The sequence below is a fragment of the Oncorhynchus gorbuscha genome, unplaced genomic scaffold (assembly GCF_021184085.1).
Source record: "Oncorhynchus gorbuscha isolate QuinsamMale2020 ecotype Even-year unplaced genomic scaffold, OgorEven_v1.0 Un_scaffold_3463, whole genome shotgun sequence".
NCBI classification, from domain to species: domain Eukaryota; kingdom Metazoa; phylum Chordata; class Actinopteri; order Salmoniformes; family Salmonidae; genus Oncorhynchus; species Oncorhynchus gorbuscha.
The window spans coordinates 24,228-44,537 of record NW_025747692.1 but is presented as its reverse complement, the minus strand read 5'-3'; the positions used below and the strand labels follow the sequence as shown (position 1 = coordinate 44,537).

Sequence of the window (20,310 nt, the reverse complement as noted above, 5' to 3'; positions counted from 1 at the left end):
TTATTACTGCTGAAGTGAAAGCCATCCTCACTTGGGGAAGGCTGCTTTTTAGTTAACTTTGTGACAGAATCAAAAATACATTTTGGATTGTTCTTATTCTCCTCAATTAAGTTGGAAAACAGGATGATCGAGCAGCAGTGAAGGCTCTTCGATACGGCACGGTACTGTCTTCCCAAGCTAGTCGGAAGACTTCCAGTTTGGTGGAGCAGCAGTGAGGGCTCTTCGATACGGCACGGTACTGTCTTCCCAAGCTAGTCAGAAGACTTCCAGTTTGGTGTAGCAGCAATGAGGGCTCTTCGATACTGCACGGTACTGTCTTTCCAAGCTAGTCAGAAGACTTCCAGTTTGGTGGAGCAGCAGTGAGGGCTCTTCGATACGGCACGGTACTGTCTTCCCAAGCTAGTCAGAAGACTTCCAGTTTGGTGTAGCAGCAATGAGGGCTCTTCGATACTGCACGGTACTGTCTTTCCAAGCTAGTCAGAAGACTTCCAGTTTGGTGGAGCAGCAGTGAGGGCTCTTCGATACGGCACGGTACTGTCTTCCCAAGCTAGTCAGAAGACTTCCAGTTTGGTGGAGCAGCAGTGAGGGCTCTTCGATACGGCACGGTACTGTCTTCCCAAGCTAGTCAGAAGACTTCCAGTTTGGTGGAGCAGCAGTGAGGGCTCTTCGATACGGCACGGTACTGTCTTTCCAAGCTAGTCAGAAGACTTCCAGTTTGGTGTAGCAGCAGTGAGGGCTCTTCGATACGGCACGGTACTGTCTTTCCAAGCTAGTCAGAAGACTTCCAGTTTGGTGTAGCAGCAGTGAGGGCTCTTCGATACGGCACGGTACCGTCTTTCCAAGCTAGTCAGAAGACTTCCAGTTTGGTGTAGCAGCAGTGAGGGCTCTTCGATACGGCACGGTACTGTCTTCCCAAGCTAGTCAGAAGACTTCCAGTTTGGTGTAGCAGCAGTGAGGGCTCTTCGAAACGGCACGGTACTGTCTTTCCAAGCTAGTCAGAAGACTTCCAGTTTGGTGTAGCAGCAGTGAGGGCTCTTCGATACGGCACGGTACTGTCTTTCCAAGCTAGTCAGAAGACTTCCAGTTTGGTGTAGCAGCAGTGAGGGCTCTTCGATACTGCACGGTACTGTCTTTCTAAGCTAGTCGGAAGACTTCCAGTTTGGTGTAGCAGCAGTGAGGGCTCTTCGATACTGCACGGTACTGTCTTTCCAAGCTAGTCAGAAGACTTCCAGTTTGGTGTGGCGCCATTTTCGTTCCAATTTTCTGGAATGTTGCTTCAGAGCTCGGGTATTTACTGTGTACCAGGGAGCTAGTTTCTTATGACAAATGGTTTTGCTTTTTAGGGGTGCGACAGCATCTAGCATATTACGCAAGGTTAAATTCAGTTTCTCAGTTAGGTGGTAGGTGGAGGGAGTCTGGAAGGGCATCTCAGAATCTTTGGGTTGTCCGAGAATTTATAGCACGACTTTTGATGTTCCTTGGTTGGGGTCTGAGCAGATTATTTGTTACAATTGCAAACGTAATAAAATGGTGATCAGATCCAGGATTATGAGGAAAAACATTAAGATCCACAACATTTATTCCACGGGACAAAACTCGGTCCAGAGTGTGACTGTGACAGTGAGTAGGTCCAGAGACATGTTGGACAAAACCCACTGAGTTGATGATGGCTCCGAAAGCCTTTTGGAGTGGGTCTCTGGACTTTTCCATGTGAATATTAAAGTCACCAAAAATTATAATGTTATCTGCCATGACCACAAGATCCGATAGGAATTCTGGGAACTCAGTGAGAAATGCTGTATGTGGCCCAGAAAACAGTAGCTATAAAAAGTGATTGCGTTGGCTGCATAGATTTCATGATTAGGAGCTCAAAAGAAGACAATGCATTTTTATTGAAATTTGCTATTGTAAATGTTAGTGTAACTGATGTAAAATGGCTAGCTAGTTAGCGGTCGTGCGCGCTAATAGCGTTTCAATCGGTGACGTCACTCGCTCTGAGACCTTGAAGTAGTAGTTCCCCTTGCCCTGCAAGGGCCGCGGCTTTTGTGGCGCGATGGGTAACGATGCTTCGAGGGTGACTGTTGTTGATGTGTGCAGAGGGTCCCTGGTTTGAGCCCGGGTTGGAGCGAGGAAAGGGACGAAAGTTAAACTGTGACATTACCAACACCTCCGCCTTCGCGGGATGAGCTGGGGATTTGGTCACTAGTGTAACCAGGAGGAGAGGCCTCATTTACACAGTAAATTCATCAAGCTTAAGCCATGTTTCAGTCAGGCCGATCACATCAAGGTTATGATCAGTGATTAGTTCATTGACTTTAACTGCCTTTAAGTAGCCCTATTTTGAGATGTGAGATTTCACAATCTCGTTCTATAATGGCAGGAATGGAGGAGGTCTTTATTCCAGTGAGATTGCTAAAGCGAATACTGACATTTTTTTGATTTTCCCAACCTTGTCTAGGCCTAGATCATCCGCTTTCTGAAGACAGTCTAGGCCTAGATGAGATGCTTTCTGAAGACACTCTAGGCCTAGATGAGATGCTTTCTGGAGACAGTCTAGGCTTAGACGAGATGCTTTCTGAAGACTGTCTGGTCCTAGAACGGATGCTTTCTGAAGACGGTCTGGGCCTAGATGAGATGCTTTCTGAAGACGGTCTGGGCCTAGATCATCCTCTTTCTGAAGACTGTCTGGGCCTAGATGAGATGCTTTCTGAAGACGGTCTAGGCCTAGATGAGATGCTTTCTGAGGACGGTCTGGGCCTAGAACGGATGCTTTCTGAAGACTGTCTGGGCCTAGACGAGATGCTTTCTGAGGACGGTCTGGGCCTAGAACGGATGCTTTCTGAAGACTGTCTGGGCCTAGATGAGATGCTTTCTGAGGACGGTCTGGGCCTAGATGAGATGCTTTCTGAAGACTGTCTGGGCCTAGAACTGATGCTTTCTGAAGACTGTCTGGGCCTAGACGAGATGCTTTCTGAAGACAGTCTGGGCCTAGACGAGATGCTTTCTGAAGACAGACAGGCAGTTCCAGACCCCTCAAGGCCACCAATAGAACAACTTTATTTAGATAACCAGGTAGACTGAAGTCAAACTCGAAGTCACTTCCCCCCGAGGTCACAGAAGTCTGTCATGTTCTACACAGTTTACCGTAGTTCTGGACTGTTGTTGACACATTGGCAGATGTTCTGTCTGCAACTCTGTAAAGGATTGTCACCAGTAAAGCACCCCCACACCACAACACCTCCTCCTCCATGCTTCACAGTGGGAAATACACATGAAGGATTCTTGTGATATTTTGTATTAATAAGAAACGGATAATATCTAATGACTGATTTTTAAAGTGGGGCTGATGCAAGATTGTGTCATAACAAGTTGGTGAGGTGTTGAACTCTTGGACAGAACACTGATTTCCTCCTACGAAAACAGTTTAATCTGTTAGGCTTAGGGGTCCATTGCTGGCTGTCAAACAGTTGAGGGGGGAGAGAGAGGGAGAGGCAGACCTGGCACTCAGAAGACAGCCTATGTGCAACACTGCCCACAAAAGGAGGTGGAAACTGAGCTGCACTTTCTAACCTCCTGCCAAATGTATGACCATATTAGAGAGACCTATATTTCCCTCAGATTACACAGACCCACAAAGAATTAGAAAACAAACCCCATTTTGATGAACTCCCATATCTACTGGGTGAAATACCACAGTGTGCCATCACAGCAGCAAGATTTGTGACCTGATGCCTGAAGAAAAGGCCAACCAGTGAAGAACAAACACCATTGTCAATACAACCCCTTGTCATATTATGTGAAAATAGTTAATTTCAAATGTCTTTATTCTTTTGGTACTTGTTTACTGTTTGTTTCACTTTTGTTTGATCTATTTCACTTGCTTTGGCACTGTAGACATGTTCCCCACGCCAATAAAGCCCTTACATATAATTAAGGGAGACGGGGGTTGGCTGTGTGTCTATTGAGGAGAGGGAAGACTGGTTGGCTGTGTGTCTATTGAGGAGAGGGAAGACTGGTTGGCTGTGTGTCTATTGAGGAGAGGGAAGACTGGTTGGCTGTGTGTCTATTGAGGAGAGGGAAGACAGGGTTGGCTGTGTGTCTATTGAGGAGAGGGAAGACAGGGTTGGCTGTGTGTCTATTGAGGAGAGGGAAGACAGGTTGGCTGTGTGTCTGAGGAGAGGGAAGACAGGTTGGCTGTTTGTCTGAGGAGAGGGAAGACAGGTTGGCTGTTTGTCTGAGGAGAGGGAAGACAGGTTGGCTGTTTGTCTGAGGAGAGGGAAGACAGGTTGGCTGTGTGTCTGTCTGAGGAGAGGGAAGACGGGGGTTGGCTGTGTGTCTGTCTGAGGAGAGGGAAGACGGGGGTTGGCTGTGTGTCTGTCTGAGGAGAGGGAAGATGGGGGTTGGCTGTGTGTCTGTCTGAGGAGAGGGAAGACGGGGGTTGGCTGTGTGTCTGTCTGAGGAGAGGGAAGACGGGGTTGGCTGTGTGTCTGTCTGAGGAGAGGGAAGACGGGGTTGGCTGTGTGTCTGTCTGAGGAGAGGGAAGACGGGGTTGGCTGTGTGTCTGTCTGAGGAGAGGGAAGACGGGGTTGGCTGTGTGTCTGTCTGAGGAGAGGGAAGACGGGGTTGGCTGTGTGTCTGTCTGAGGAGAGGGAAGACGGGGGTTGGCTGTGTGTCTGTCTGAGGAGAGGGAAGACGGGGGTTGGCTGTGTGTCTGTCTGAGGAGAGGGAAGACGGGGGTTGGCTGTGTGTCTGTCTGAGGAGAGGGAAGACGAGGGTTGGCTGTGTGTCTGAGGAGAGGGAAGACAGGTTGGCTGTTTGTCTGAGGAGAGGGAAGACGGGGTTGGCTGTGTGTCTGAGGAGAGGGAAGACGGGGTTGGCTGTTTGTCTGAGGAGAGGGAAGACGGGGTTGGCTGTGTGTCTGAGGAGAGGGAAGACGGGGGTTGGCTGTGTGTCTGTCTGAGGAGAGGGAAGACGGGGTTGGCTGTGTGTCTGTCTGAGGAGAGGGAAGACGGGGTTGGCTGTGTGTCTGTCTGAGGAGAGGGAAGACGAGGGTTGGCTGTGTGTCTGAGGAGAGGGAAGACAGGTTGGCTGTGTGTCTGAGGAGAGGGAAGACGGGGTTGGCTGTTTGTCTGAGGAGAGGGAAGACGGGGGTTGGCTGTGTGTCTGAGGAGAGGGAAGACGGGGGTTGGCTGTGTGTCTGAGGAGAGGGAAGACGGGGTTGGCTGTGTGTCTGAGGAGAGGGAAGACGGGGGTTGGCTGTGTGTCTGTCTGAGGAGAGGGAAGACGGGGTTGGCTGTGTGTCTGTCTGAGGAGAGGGAAGACGGGGTTGGCTGTGTGTCTGTCTGAGGAGAGGGAAGACGAGGGTTGGCTGTGTGTCTGAGGAGAGGGAAGACAGGTTGGCTGTTTGTCTGAGGAGAGGGAAGACGGGGGTTGGCTGTGTGTCTGAGGAGAGGGAAGACGGGGGTTGGCTGTTTGTCTGAGGAGAGGGAAGACGGGGGTTGGCTGTGTGTCTGAGGAGAGGGAAGACGGGGGTTGGCTGTGTGTCTGTCTGAGGAGAGGGAAGACGGGGGTTGGCTGTGTGTCTGTCTGAGGAGAGGGAAGACGGGGGTTGGCTGTGTGTCTGTCTGAGGAGAGGGAAGACGAGGGTTGGCTGTGTGTCTGAGGAGAGGGAAGACAGGTTGGCTGTGTGTCTGAGGAGAGGGAAGACGGGGGTTGGCTGTTTGTCTGAGGAGAGGGAAGACGGGGTTGGCTGTGTGTCTGAGGAGAGGGAAGACGGGGTTGGCTGTGTGTCTGAGGAGAGGGAAGACGGGGTTGGCTGTGTGTCTGAGGAGAGGGAAGACGGGGGTTGGCTGTGTGTCTGAGGAGAGGGAAGACGGGGTTGGCTGTGTGTCTGTCTGAGGAGAGGGAAGACGGGGGTTGGCTGTGTGTCTGTCTGAGGAGAGGGAAGACGGGGTTGGCTGTGTGTCTGTCTGAGGAGAGGGAAGACGGGGTTGGCTGTGTGTCTGTCTGAGGAGAGGGAAGACGGGGGTTGGCTGTGTGTCTGTCTGAGGAGAGGGAAGACGGGGGTTGGCTGTGTGTCTGTCTGAGGAGAGGGAAGACGGGGGTTGGCTGTGTGTCTGTCTGAGGAGAGGGAAGACGGGGGTTGGCTGTGTGTCTGTCTGAGGAGAGGGAAGACGGGGGTTGGCTGTGTGTCTGTCTGAGGAGAGGGAAGACAGGGTTGGCTGTGTGTCTGTCTGAGGAGAGGGAAGACGGGGGTTGGCTGTGTGTTTTTATCATACCAAACACCTCAGTGTTCCAAGAAGAAATGTAATTTTAACGAAGCCTTTCACAATGGAAAACAGTGGTTCATGTTCGCTTTGCCTGTGATTGGGCTCTACATCTGACACCACTGATTGGCTTTTGTTGATTCCAAACATTACTGTTGCGTAGGAGGAGCCTGGTAGCTCTTGTCAAAACAAACAGGGAAGTTGAGCCAACAAGTTACCTTCAGGTTGTGTTACACCATTACTTTATATCCCTAACAGTGTGTTATTGTGTCCACTGCATCAATACAAAAACATCTGTGTGTGAAAGGCTTGTTACGCTGTGTAATGTATTCCCAAAGCAACACTTAATGACTCTATACTGTGTAATGTATTCCCAAAGCAACACTTAATGACTCTATTCTGTGTAATGTATTCCCAGAGCAACACTTAATGACTCTATACTGTGTAATGTATTCCCAGAGCAACATTTAATGACTCTATACTGTTTAATGTATTCCCAAAGCAACACTTAATGACACTATTCTGTGTAATGTATTCCCAAAGCAACACTTAATGACTCTATTCTGTGTAATGTATTCCCAGAGCAGAGCAACACTTAATGACTCTATACTGTGCAATGTATTCCCAAAGCAACACTTAATGACTCTATTCTGTGTAATGTATTCCCAGAGCAACACTTAATGACTCTATACTGTGTAATGTATTCCCAAAGCAACACTTAATGACTCTATTCTGTGTAATGTATTCCCAAAGCAACACTTAATGACTCTATACTGTGTAATGTATTCCCAAAGCAACACTTAATGACTCTATACTGTGTAATGTATTCCCAAAGCAACACTTAATGACTCTATACTGTGTAATGTATTCCCAGAGCAGAGCAACACTTAATGACTCTATACTGTGTAATGTATTCCCAGAGCAGAGCAACACTTAATGACTCTATACTGTGTAATGTATTCCCAGATCAGAGCAACACTTAATGACTCTATACTGTGTAATGTATTCCCAGAGCAGAGCAACACTTAATGACTCTATACTGTGTAATGTATTCCCAGAGCAACACTTAATGACTCTATACTGTGCAATGTATTCCCAGAGCAACACTTAATGACTCTATACTGTGCAATGTATTCCCAGAGCAACACTTAATGACTCTATTCTGTTTAATGTATTCCCAGAGCAGAGCAACACTTAATGACTCTATTCTGTGTAATGCATTCCCAGAGCAGAGCAACACTTAATGACTCTATACTGTGTAATGCATTCCCAGAGCAGAGCAACACTTAATGACTCTATACTGTGCAATGTATTCCCAGAGCAACACTTAATGACTCTATTATGTGTAATGTATTCCCAGAGCAGAGCAACACTTAATGACTCTATACTGTGCAATGTATTCCCAGAGCAGAGCAACTCTTAATGACTCTATACTGGGTAATGTATTCCCAGAGCAACACTTAATGACTCTATACTGTGTAATGTATTCCCAGAGCAACACTTAATGACTCTATACTGTGTAATGTATTCCCAGAGCAACACTTAATGACTCTATACTGTGTAATGTATTCCCAGAGCAGAGCAACACTTAATGACTCTATACTGTGTAATGTATTCCCAAAGCAACACTTAATGACTCTATTCTGTGTAATGTATTCCCAAAGCAACACTTTATACTGTGTAATGTATTCCCAAAGCAACACTTAATGACTCTATACTGTGTAATGTATTCCCAAAGCAACACTTAATGACTCTATACTGTGTAATGTATTCCCAGAGCAGAGCAACACTTAATGACCCTATACTGTGTAATGTATTCCCAAAGCAACACTTAATGACTCTATACTGTGTAATGTATTCCCAGAGCAGAGCAACACTTAATGACTCTATACTGTGTAATGTATTCCCAGAGCAGAGCAACACTTAATGACTCTATACTGTGTAATGTATTCCCAGAGCAGAGCAACACTTAATGACTCTATACTGTGTAATGTATTCCCAGAGCAACACTTAATGACTCTATTCTGTGTAACGTATTCCCAAAGCAACACTTAATGACTCTATACTGTGTAATGTATTCCCAGAGCAACACTTAATGACTCTATACTGTGTAATGTATTCCCAGAGCAACACTTAATGACTCTATTCTGTGTAATGTATTCCCAGAGCAGAGCAACACTTAATGACTCTATACTGTGTAATGTATTCCCAGAGCAGAGCAACACTTAATGACTCTATACTGTGTAATGTATTCCCAGAGCAACACTTAATGACTCTATTCTGTGTAATGTATTCCCAGAGCAACACTTAATGACTCTATACTGTGTAATGTATTCCCAGATCAGAGCAACACTTAATGACTCTATACTGTGTAATGTATTCCCAGAGCAGAGCAACACTTAATGACTCTATTCTGTGTAATGCATTCCCAGAGCAACACTTAATGACTCTATACTGTGTAATGTATTCCCAGAGCAACACTTAATGACTCTATTCTGTGTAATGTATTCCCAGAGCAACACTTAATGACTCTATACTGTGTAATGTATTCCCAGAGCAACACTTAATGACTCTATACTGTGTAATGTATTCCCAGAACAGAGCAACACTTAATGACTCTATACTGTGTAATGTATTCCCAGAGCAGAGCAACACTTAATGACTCTATACTGTGTAATGTATTCCCAGAGCAACACTTAATGACTCTATTCTGTGTAATGTATTCCCAGAGCAGAGCAACACTTAATGACTCTATACTGTGTCCAAAATGGCACCCTATTCAACATACAGGATAGTACAGGCCCTGCTATAATTAATAATAACCCTATGGGTCCTAGTCTAAAGTAGTGCACTATATAGGGAATAGGGCCCTGTTCTAAAGTAGTGCACTAAATCAAATCAAATGTTATTGGTCACATACACATGGTTAGCAGATATTATTGGTCACATGGTTAGCAGATATTATAGATCACATGGTTAGCAGATATTATTGATCACATGGTTAGCAGATATTATTGGTCACATGGTTAGCAGATATTATTGGTCACATGGTTAGCAGATATTATTGGTCACATGGTTAGCAGATATTATTGGTCACATGGTTAGCAGATGTTATTGATCACATGGTTAGCAGATGTTAATGGTCACATGGTTAGCAGATGTTAATGGTCACATGGTTAGCAGATGTTAATGGTCACATGGTTAGCAGATGTTAATGGTCACATGGTTAGCAGATGTTATTGGTCACATGGCTAATGATCCATGTATTAAAGTGACCAGTGATTGGGTCTCCATGTAGGCATCAGCCTCTCTGTGTTAGTGATGGCTGTTTAACAGTCTGATGGCCTTGAGGTAGAAGCTGTTTAACAGTCTGATGGCCTTGAGGTAGAAGCTGTTTAACAGTCTGATGGCCTTGAGGTAGAAGCTGTTTAACAGTCTGACGGCCTTGAGGTAGAAGCTGTTTAACAGTCTGACGGCCTTGAGGTAGAAGCTGTTTAACAGTCTGACGGCCTTGAGGTAGAAGCTGTTTAACAGTCTGACGGCCTTGAGGTAGAAGCTGTTTAACAGTCTGACGGCCTTGAGGTAGAAGCTGTTTAACAGTCTGACGGCCTTGAGGTAGAAGCTGTTTAACAGTCTGACGGCCTTGAGGTAGAAGCTGTTTAACAGTCTGACGGCCTTGAGGTAGAAGCTGTTTAACAGTCTGACGGCCTTGAGGTAGAAGCTGTTTTTCAGTGTCTCGGTCCCAGCTTTGAATCCTCTGTAATAGGGTGCCATTTCGGGAAGCTCCCTAGTTTCCGTGATGCAAATTGACGACCGTGTGAGCAGAGTAGCACTAAATAATACCCTTTTAGACAGACCTTAGTGTGTTGCAAAATAAAATATAATCTGCCACTGGTTTTTAGAGCCCAAGTCATACAGTCTGTTTTCCCATCTCCCGTTCACATGCTGTTTATTTGAACAAATAATATAGGTTACACCCTCGCAAAATACTTAATTCTTAATTTATTTTTAGGCAGGTCCTAAGAAACATAAGACTCATTTTAAAATGTATTTTTTCAAAAATGAATAGAATGACGTTGATTTTGTAATTATCTTACTGCTCTGTGAAGCCTATATGCTGGAGAGAAGTGCTCAGTAAAGAATCTGTTCTCATCTCTTCTACAGGCATTCAACATCCATGTGAATAGCGTTCTGCACTGTCAGGTACGCTATAGCCAGCTGCTCGGCCTACACCAACAGGTAAGACGGCAACATACACGCATTGCATTCAGAAAGTATTCAGACCCCTTGACTTAAAAACAAATATATATCTACGTTATACTAAAATTTATTAAAAACATATTTCTCCTCAATCTACACAATACCCATAGTGACAAAGCAAAAAAACAGATTTGTAGAACTTTTTGCACAAAAACAGTGCATTGGGAAAGTATTGAGACTCCTTGACCTTTTTTTGTTTAATTTCGCATTCAGAAATGGATTCATTCGTCGTCGTCCTCACCGCCAATCTACACACAATACTCCACAATGACAAAGCAAAAAAATTGTTTTTTTAGACATTTTTGCAAACATATATATAAAAATAATGAAATATCACATTTACATAAGTATTCAGATCCTTAACTCAGTACTTTGTTGAAGCTCCTTTGGCAGCGATTACAGTCTTGGGTTTGACGCTACAAGCTTGGCACACCTGTATTTGGAGAGTTTCTCCCATTCTTCTCTGCAGATCCTCTCAAGCTCTGTCAGTTGGGATGGAGAGTGTCGCCGCACAGCTATTTTCAGTTCTATCCAGAGATGTTTGATCGGGTTCAAGTCCGGGCTCTGGCTGGGCCACTCGAGGACATTCAGAGATTTGTCCCGAAGCCACTCTTGCATTGTCTTGGCTGTGTGCTTAGGGTCGTTGTCCTGCTGGAAGGTGAACCTTCGCCCCAGTCTGAGGTCCTGAGCAGGTTTCCATCAATGGTCTCTCTATTTTGCGCCATTTATCTTTGACTCGATCCTGACTAGTCTCCCTGCCGCTTAAAAACATCCCCACAGCATAATGCTGCCACCACCATGCTTCACTGTAGGGATGGTGCCACCACCATGCTTCACCGTAGGGATGGTGCCAGGTTTCCTCCAGAAGTGACGCTTAGCAATCTTGATTTCATCAGACCAGAGTCTTGCTTCTCATGGTCTGAGAGTATTTAGGTGCCTTTTGGAAAACTCCAAGCGTGCTGTCTTGTGCCTTTTACTGAGGAGTGGCTTCCGTCTGGACACTCTACCATAAAGGTCTGATTGGTGGGTTGCTGCAGAGGTGGGAGAACCTTCCAAAAGGACAACCATCTCCACAGAGGAACTCTAGAGCTCTGTCAGAGGGACCATCGGGTTCTTGGCCACCTCCCTGACCAAAGCCGTTCTCCCCCGATTACTTAGTTTGGCCAGGTGGCCAGCTCTAGAAAGAGTAGAAAGAGTCTTGGTTGTTCCAAAACTTAATCCATTTAAGAATGATGGATGCCACTGTGTTCTTGGCGACCTTCAATACTGTGGAAATGTTTTAGTATCCTTCCCCAGATCTGTGCCTCGACACAATCCTGTGAGTGATAAATGATCAGATGGTCATGTACAGGTTGAAATATTGGTGTGCAAAAGAGCAGAAAAGTAAATAAATAAAAACAGTATGGGGATGAGGTAGGTAAAATTGGGTGGGCTATTTACCGATAGACTTTGTACAGCTGCAGCGATCGGTTAGCTGCTCAGATAGCAGATGTTTGAAGTTGGTGAGGGAGATAAAAGTCTCCAACTTCAGCGATTTTTGCAATTCGTTCCAGTCACAGGCAGCAGAGAACTGGAACGAAAGGCGGCCAAATGAGGTGTTGGTTTTAGGGATGATCAGTGAGATACACCTGCTGGAGCGCGTCATTTCCAATCAATTGAATTTACCACAGGTGGACTCCAAGTTGTAGAAACATCTCAAGGATGATCAATGGAAACAGGATGCACCTGAGCTTAATTTTGAGTACCATAGCAAAGGGTTTGAATACTTATGTAAATAAGGTATTTGGTTGTTTAAAAATAAATACATTTGCAAACATTTCTAAAAACCTGTTCTCTTTGTCATTATGGGGTATTGTGATGTCATTATGTGGTATTGTGATGTCAATATGGGGTATTGTGATGTCAATATGGGGTATTGTGATGTCATTATGGGGTATTGTGATGTCAATATGGGGTATTGTGATGTCAATATGGGGTATTGTGATGTCAATATGGGGTATTGTGATGTCATTATGGGTTATTGCTTGTAGATTGCTGAGGAAATGGTCTTATGTAATCCATTTTAGAATAAGGCTGTAACATAACAAAATGTGGAACAAGTCTGAATACTTTCTGAAGGCTTTATGTGCAGCTTCAAACCAAACTGGTGATCAGGAATATGAGCTGTTTACTTTGCTCACCAGCAGAATCAAGCAACAATTACTAGCATAGAACCTACTGGTCTTTTGGTACGTCAACATTGCTTGAAATTGACACGTTAGCTTTATGAAGCTTACATTTGGATTTACCCAGTTTATGATAATTATCTCAACCGTCCGTGATCGAGAGTCACACAGGACGGCGCATAATTTGCCCAGCATCGCCCGGGTTAGGGGAGGGTTTGGTCGGGGTAGACAGTCATTGTAAAATAAGAATTTGTTCTTAATTTAACAGATTTTCCTAGTTAAATAAAGGTTAAATAAAAATAACTTGAGACTTGACTTGCTCTTAGAATACATGACTCGACTCGAGACTCGACCTGCTCTACTGGGGACTCGACTCGACCTGCTCTACTGGGGATTCGACTCGAGACTCGACCTGTTCTACTGGGGACTCGACTCGAGACTCGACCTGTTCTACTGGGGACTCGATTCGAGACTCGACCTGCTCTACTGGGGACTCGACTCGAGACTCGACCTGCTCTACTGGGGACTCGACTCGAGACTCGACCTGCTCTACTGGGGACTCGACTCGAGACTCGACCTGCTCTACTGGGGACTCGACTCGAGACTCGACCTGTTCTACTGGGGACTCGACTCGAGACTCGACCTGTTCTACTGGGGACTCGACTCGAGACTCGACCTGTTCTACTGGGGACTCGACTCGAGACTCGACCTGTTCTACTGGGGACTCGACTCGAGACTCGACCTGTTCTACTGGGGACTCGACTCGAGACTCGACCTGTTCTACTGGGGACTCGACTCGAGACTCGACCTGTTCTACTGGGGACTCGACCTGTTCTACATTTACATTTTACATTTAAGTCATTTAGCAGACGCTCTTATCCAGAGCCACTTACAAATTGGTGCATTCACCTTATGACATCCAGTGGGACAGTCACTTAACAATAGTGCATCTAAAACTTAGGTGGGGGGGTGAGAGGGATTACTTGTCCTATCCTAGGTATTCCTTAAAGAGGTGGGGTTTCAGGTGTCTCCGGAAGGTGGTGATTGACTCCGCTGTCCTGGCGTCGTGAGGGAGTTTGTTCCACCATTGGGGGGCCAGGGCAGCGAACAGTTTTGACTGGGCTGAGCGGGAGCTGTACTTCCTCAGTGGTAGGGAGGCGAGCAGGCCAGAGGTGGATGAACGCAGTGCCCTTGTTTGGGTGTAGGGCCTGATCAGAGCCTGGAGGTACTGAGGTGCCGTTCCCCTCACAGCTCCGTAGGCAAGCACCATGGTCTTGTAGCGGATGCGAGCTTCAACTGGAAGCCAGTGGAGAGAACGGAGGAGCGGGGTGACGTGAGAGAACTTGGGAAGGTTGAACACCAGACGGGCTGCGGCGTTCTGGATGAGTTGAAGGGGTTTAATGGCACAGGCAGGGAGCCCAGCCAACAGCGAGTTGCAGTAATCCAGACGGGAGATGACAAGTGCCTGGATTAGGACCTGCGCAGGGTCGTACTCTGCGGATGTTGTAGAGCATGAACCTACAGGAACGGGCCACCGCCTTGATGTTGGTTGAGAACGACAGGGTGTTGTCCAGGATCACGCCAAGGTTCTTGGCGCTCTGGGAGGAGGACACAATGGAGTTGTCAACCGTGATGGCGAGATCATGGAACGGGCAGTCCTTCCCCGGGAGGAAGAGCAGCTCCGTCTTGCCGAGGTTCAGCTTGAGGTGGTGATCCGTCATCCACACTGATATGTCTGCCAGACATGCAGAGATGCGATTCGCCACCTGGTCATCAGAAGGGGGAAAGGAGAAGATTAGTTGTGTGTCGTCTGCATAGCAATGATAAGAGAGACCATGTGAGGTTATGACAGAGCCAAGTGACTTGGTGTATAGTGAGAATAGGAGAGGGCCAAGAACAGAGCCCTGGGGGACACCAGTGGTGAGAGCGCGTGGTGAGGAGACAGATTCTCGCCACGCCACCTGGTAGGAGCGACCTGTCAGGTAGGACGCAATCCAAGCGTGGGCCGCGCCGGAGATGCCCAACTCGGAGAGGGTGGAGAGGAGGATCTGATGGTTCACAGTATCGAAGGCAGCCGATAGATCTAGAAGGATGAGAGCAGAGGAGAGAGAGTTAGCTTTAGCAGTGCGGAGCGCCTCCGTGATACAGAGGAGAGCAGTCTCAGTTGAATGACTAGTCTTGAAACCTGACTGATTTGGATCAAGAAGGTCATTCAGAGAGAGATAGCGGGAGAGCTGGCCAAGGACGGCACGTTCAAGAGTTTTGGAGAGAAAAGAAAGAAGGGATACTGGTCTGTAATTGTTGACATCGGAGGGATCGAGTGTAGGTTTTTTCAGAAGGGGTGCAACTCTCGCTCTCTTGAAGACGGAAGGGACGTAGCCAGCGGTCAGGGATGAGTTGATGAGCGAGGTGAGGTAAGGGAGAAGGTCTCCGGAAATGGTCTGGAGAAGAGAGGAGGGGATAGGGTCAAGCGGGCAGGTTGTTGGGCGGCCGGCCGTCACAAGACGCGAGATTTCATCTGGAGAGAGAGGGGAGACTCGACCTGTTCTACTGGGGACTCGACCTGTTCTACTGGGGACTCGACCTGTTCTACTGGGGACTCGACCTGTTCTACTGGGGACTCGACCTGTTCTACTGGGGACTCGACCTGTTCTACTGGGGACTCGACCTGTTCTACTGGGGACTCGACCTGTTCTACTGGGGACTCGACCTGTTCTACTGGGGACTCGACCTGTTCTACTGGGGACTCGACCTGTTCTACTGGGGACTCGACTCGAGACTCGACCTGTTCTACTGGGGACTCGACTCGAGACTCGAACTGTTCTACTGGGGACTCGACTCGAGACTCGAACTGTTCTACTGGGGACTCGAGACTCGACCTGTTCTACTGGGGACTCGAGACTCGACCTGTTCTACGGGGGACTCGGCTCGAGACTCGACCTGTTCTACGGGGGACTCGGCTCGAGACTCGACCTGTTCTACGGGGGACTCTGCTCGAGACTCGACCTGTTCTACGGGGGGCTCGGCTCGAGACTCGACCTGTTCTACGGGGGACTCTGCTCGAGACTCGACCTGTTCTACTGGGGACTCGGCTCGAGACTCGACCTGCTCTACTGGGGACTCGAGACTCAGACCGTGTGACTTGAATAACAGTGACTTCTGTGTCTATGCCAGCCCTTCTAGTTTACCCAGCTACATCTGTAGTGTAGTCACGGTGCAGTAACTGTAAACCCATGAACACAAACCCCTTCCTCAGGGAATGTTCTTACAGGTGCTGGCGAAACTACTGGAAGTGGATGTTAAATGGAGTGTTATTGGTAGTGACAGCTGAGCAGAAAGCCTGTGGGACTTTGTAGCTTCATCTACATTTTTCGAGGGACAATAATTCTATTCCACTGTGTAGGAGAGAGGTTGTAGCCCTAATAGCATTCTGGTTATATTCCACTGTGTAGGAGAGAGGTTGTAGCCCTAATAGCATTCTGGTTGTATTCCACTGTGTAGGAGAGAGGTTGTAGCCCTAATAGCATTCTGGTTATATTCCACTGTGTAGGAGAGAGGTTGTAGCCCTAATAGCATTCTGGTTATATTCCACTGTGTAGGAGAGAGGTTGTAGCCCTAATAGCATTCTGGTTATATTCCACTGTGTAGGAGAGAGGTTGTAGCCCTAATAGCATTCTGGTTATATTCCACTGTGTAGGAGAGAGGTTGTAGCCCTAATAGCATTCTGGTTATATTCCACTGTGTAGGAGAGAGGTTGTAGCCCTAATAGCATTCTGGTTGTATTCCACTGTGTAGGAGAGAGGTTGTAGCCCTAATAGCATTCTGGTTGTATTCCACTGTGTAGGAGAGAGGTTGTAGCCCTAATAGCATTCTGGTTATATTCCACTGTGTAGGAGAGAGGTTGTAGCCCTAATAGCATTCTGGTTATATTCCACTGTGTAGGAGAGAGGTTGTAGCCCTAATAGCATTCTGGTTATATTCCACTGTGTAGGAGAGAGGTTGTAGCCCTAATAGCATTCTGGTTATATTCCACTGTGTAGGAGAGAGGTTGTAGCCCTAATAGCATTCTGGTTGTATTCCACTGTGTAGGAGAGAGGTTGTAGCCCTAATAGCATTCTGGTTGTATTCCACTGTGTAGGAGAGAGGTTGTAGCCCTAATAGCATTCTGGTTGTATTCCACTGTGTAGGAGAGAGGTTGTAGCCCTAATAGCATTCTGGTTGTATTCCACTGTGTAGGAGAGAGGTTGTAGCCCTAATAGCATTCTGGTTATATTCCACTGTGTAGGAGAGAGGTTGTAGCCCTAATAGCATTCTGGTTGTATTCCACTGTGTAGGAGAGAGGTTGTAGCCCTAATAGCATTCTGGTTATATTCCACTGTGTAGGAGAGAGGTTGTAGCCCTAATAGCATTCTGGTTATATTCCACTGTGTAGGAGAGAGGTTGTAGCCCTAATAGCATTCTGGTTATATTCCACTGTGTAGGAGAGAGGTTGTAGCCCTAATAGCATTCTGGTTATATTCCACTGTGTAGGAGAGAGGTTGTAGCCCTAATAGCATTCTGGTTGTATTCCACTGTGTAGGAGAGAGGTTGTAGCCCTAATAGCATTCTGGTTGTATTCCACTGTGTAGGAGAGAGGTTGTAGCCCTAATAGCATTCTGGTTGTATTCCACTGTGTAGGAGAGAGGTTGTAGCCCTAATAGCATTCTGGTTATATTCCACTGTGTAGGAGAGAGGTTGTAGCCCTAATAGCATTCTGGTTGTATTCCACTGTGTAGGAGAGAGGTTGTAGCCCTAATAGCATTCTGGTTATATTCCACTGTGTAGGAGAGAGGTTGTAGCCCTAATAGCATTCTGGTTGTATTCCACTGTGTAGGAGAGAGGTTGTAGCCCTAATAGCATTCTGGTTATATTCCACTATGTAGGAGAGAGGTTGTAGCCCTAATAGCATTCTGGTTGTATTCCACTGTGTAGGAGAGAGGTTGTAGCCCTAATAGCATTCTGGTTGTATTCTACTGTGTAGGACAGAGGTTGTCATTTGAGGCTCAGCTGGTGTGTCTGCCTGTGGATACTGAGCGAGTATCCAGCACAGAGACCCTGGTCTGCTTCTTCCTCTACGCCGTCATTACAATTACGTAGGAAATGAAAAAACACCCTGCTGCTTTTCACTACGATTGTCTTCCAAATGACTACCTATTCCCTTTTATAGTGCACTACTTTAGACCAGGGTCTATAGGGGTAGTAGTGCACTACTTTAGACCAGGGTCTATAGGGGCAGTAGTGCACTACTTTAGACCGGGGCCTATAGGGTAGTAGTGCACTGCTTTAGACCGGGGCCTATAGGGTAGTAGTGCACTGCTTTAGACCGGGGCCTATAGGGTAGTAGTGCACTACTTTAGACCGGGGCCTATAGGGTAGTAGTGCACTACTTTAGACCGGGGCCTATAGGGTAGTAGTGCACTACTTTAGACCGGGGCCTATAGGGTAGTAGTGCACTACTTTAGACCGGGGCCTATAGGGTAGTAGTGCACTACTTTAGACCGGGGCCTATAGGGTAGTAGTGCACTACTTTAGACCGGGGCCTATAGGGTAGTAGTGCACTACTTTAGACCGGGGCCTATAGGGTAGTAGTGCACTACTTTAGACCGGGGCCTATAGGGTAGTAGTGCACTACTTTAGACCGGGGCCTATAGGGTAGTAGTGCACTACTTTAGACCGGGGCCTATAGGGTAGTAGTGCACTACTTTAGACCGGGACCTATAGGGTAGTAGTGCACTAGGACCCATAGTTCTCTGGTTAAAAGTAGATAACCGGCTGCCATTTGGGACACCGGCTACATGTTGTCTTTTAAAAACAGATCTGAATTAAAACACCAGTTGGTTCTTGAGGGTCCGAGAGGTTTTAGTTGAAACATATTGTTTATAGCCTTAGATCGTCTGATGATAAAGTCCCTGAGTTCAACAGGAATGAGTTAAATCAACTCAGCCTGGCTAGACAGTAGAAACCAGTCGTCTGCTGTCTGGGTGTGTTTGACATGGAAACTATCTACCGAACTGACTGGGTTTGAAATAAACCTGTGATTCATCCTCAGACTGCTCATAAGTTACACCACGTTTTCCAACGAGCTTCAGATGAGGGAACCACTTGTCTATCCATGTTTTCTGGCTTAACTTTGTCCTGGGGGAACGGTTTTGTGTCCATGTTTTCCTCTCAACCCATTACTCCCATTATAAGGACTGAATAAAATGTTTAGAATGTAACTTTTAAAGTAACCAACAATTGAAAGATATTGTAGCAGGCATCACATTGTTCCCATGCTCTTTCTTTATCTCGGGGCTGAAATCTGGGTCCAGCGATTGTCAAGCCAAACCTTTTTGAGGAGGTGTTGAAGTTGTTACATTACCCTCAGCCTTTTTGGGAGAGCTTTTCCACACACTCCTCTATACCAAGTCCAATGGCCTCACGGGGCGACATCCCACCTCAGACACCAATATAGCGAATTTGGGGGCAGCCCCAACCGGGACTCAAACTCTCAAGGTGTTCGTAATAGTTTTTTTATTTTTTACAACAAAATAATTGAAGCTGTTCTGGCTCATGGTGGCCCAACAACCTATTAAGACACATTATGTTGGTGTTTCCTTTATTCTGGCAGTTTCCTTTTATTCTGGCAGTTTCCTTTTATTCTGGCAGTTCTGTAGCAGCAGGCTACACGGAGAATGGAACAGCTGGATGTGGGAAACGTCTTGAGTCGCACAAAACTGAAACCGTTTGGAAATGACAATGTCGTCATGTGTACAACATCTAAAAACCTGTGCTGCTATACTGAGAGCTTTGCCGTTTCTAAACGGACGCGTTTGGGTGTTTTTGGGGGGGAAATCTTTGTTAATGTTTTTTTCAGGGCAGTACACAACGAAGACAAGGAAGTGATTTGCTGTTTCTCAAAATAATGTGAAATCACATAAAAGGAGTCTGGACCCTTTTTATAACATGCCATTAAAAACAAAAATATAGATTTGGTTGTAAAAAAAATAACTTCTCCTTAAAGTTTTCTACAATATGATCTGTATCAGAGTAGTTCAAACTATTATTATGATTAATATAACATGCTCAATACTTTAATACTCAATACTCTAGTCCTTTTCTTCCCATTTGGCTTCAGACCTTGAACTTGTATGTTTTTAATTTCCTCCCAGATAAAGAAGGAATATGGGAACAACGTGGTACCCGCTTTCCCCCCAAAGAAAATATTCACGCTGACGCCGGCCGAGGTGGAGCAGAGACGAGAACAGCTGGAGAAATACATGCAAGCTGGTGAGATCACGTTTTCACTTCTGGGCCCTGTATTTGAGTTTAGGGGTCAACTCCATTTCATTTAAGTTCCAATTCACTTAACTCAGAAGATGATTTAAAATTCCAATTCCAGTATTGTTCAGAGAAAATGGATTTATTTTCTACAAGGATGTTTAAATTCTCATTCAAATCTAATTTAACTCGACTAAATTGAACTAGAAGTGACCTCCATTTTTCCCATGGGGAGGAGGGTATGGTAGAACAGGCAGTAGCCAGCTCAATAAGGGGCAGTATAGTAGAACAGGCAGTAGCCGGCTCAATAAGGGGCAATA

General features: G+C 46.4%; 1 protein-coding gene across 1 annotated transcript in view; it reads left to right on the top strand.

Moving 5' to 3' along the window:
- Window positions 1-2,568: 2,568 nt before the first annotated feature.
- The window catches only part of LOC124027683 (sorting nexin-17-like), a gene marked incomplete at its 3' end in the record, with an annotated part of 40,076 nt that continues 22,334 nt past the window's right edge, over window positions 2,569-20,310 (top strand). The window contains exons 1-3 of the mRNA XM_046340050.1: window positions 2,569-3,038; window positions 10,376-10,505; window positions 19,882-19,999. Coding sequence (XP_046196006.1) covers window positions 2,569-3,038; window positions 10,376-10,505; window positions 19,882-19,999 — 718 coding nt within the window. The remainder of the gene's footprint in view (window positions 3,039-10,375; window positions 10,506-19,881; window positions 20,000-20,310) is intronic.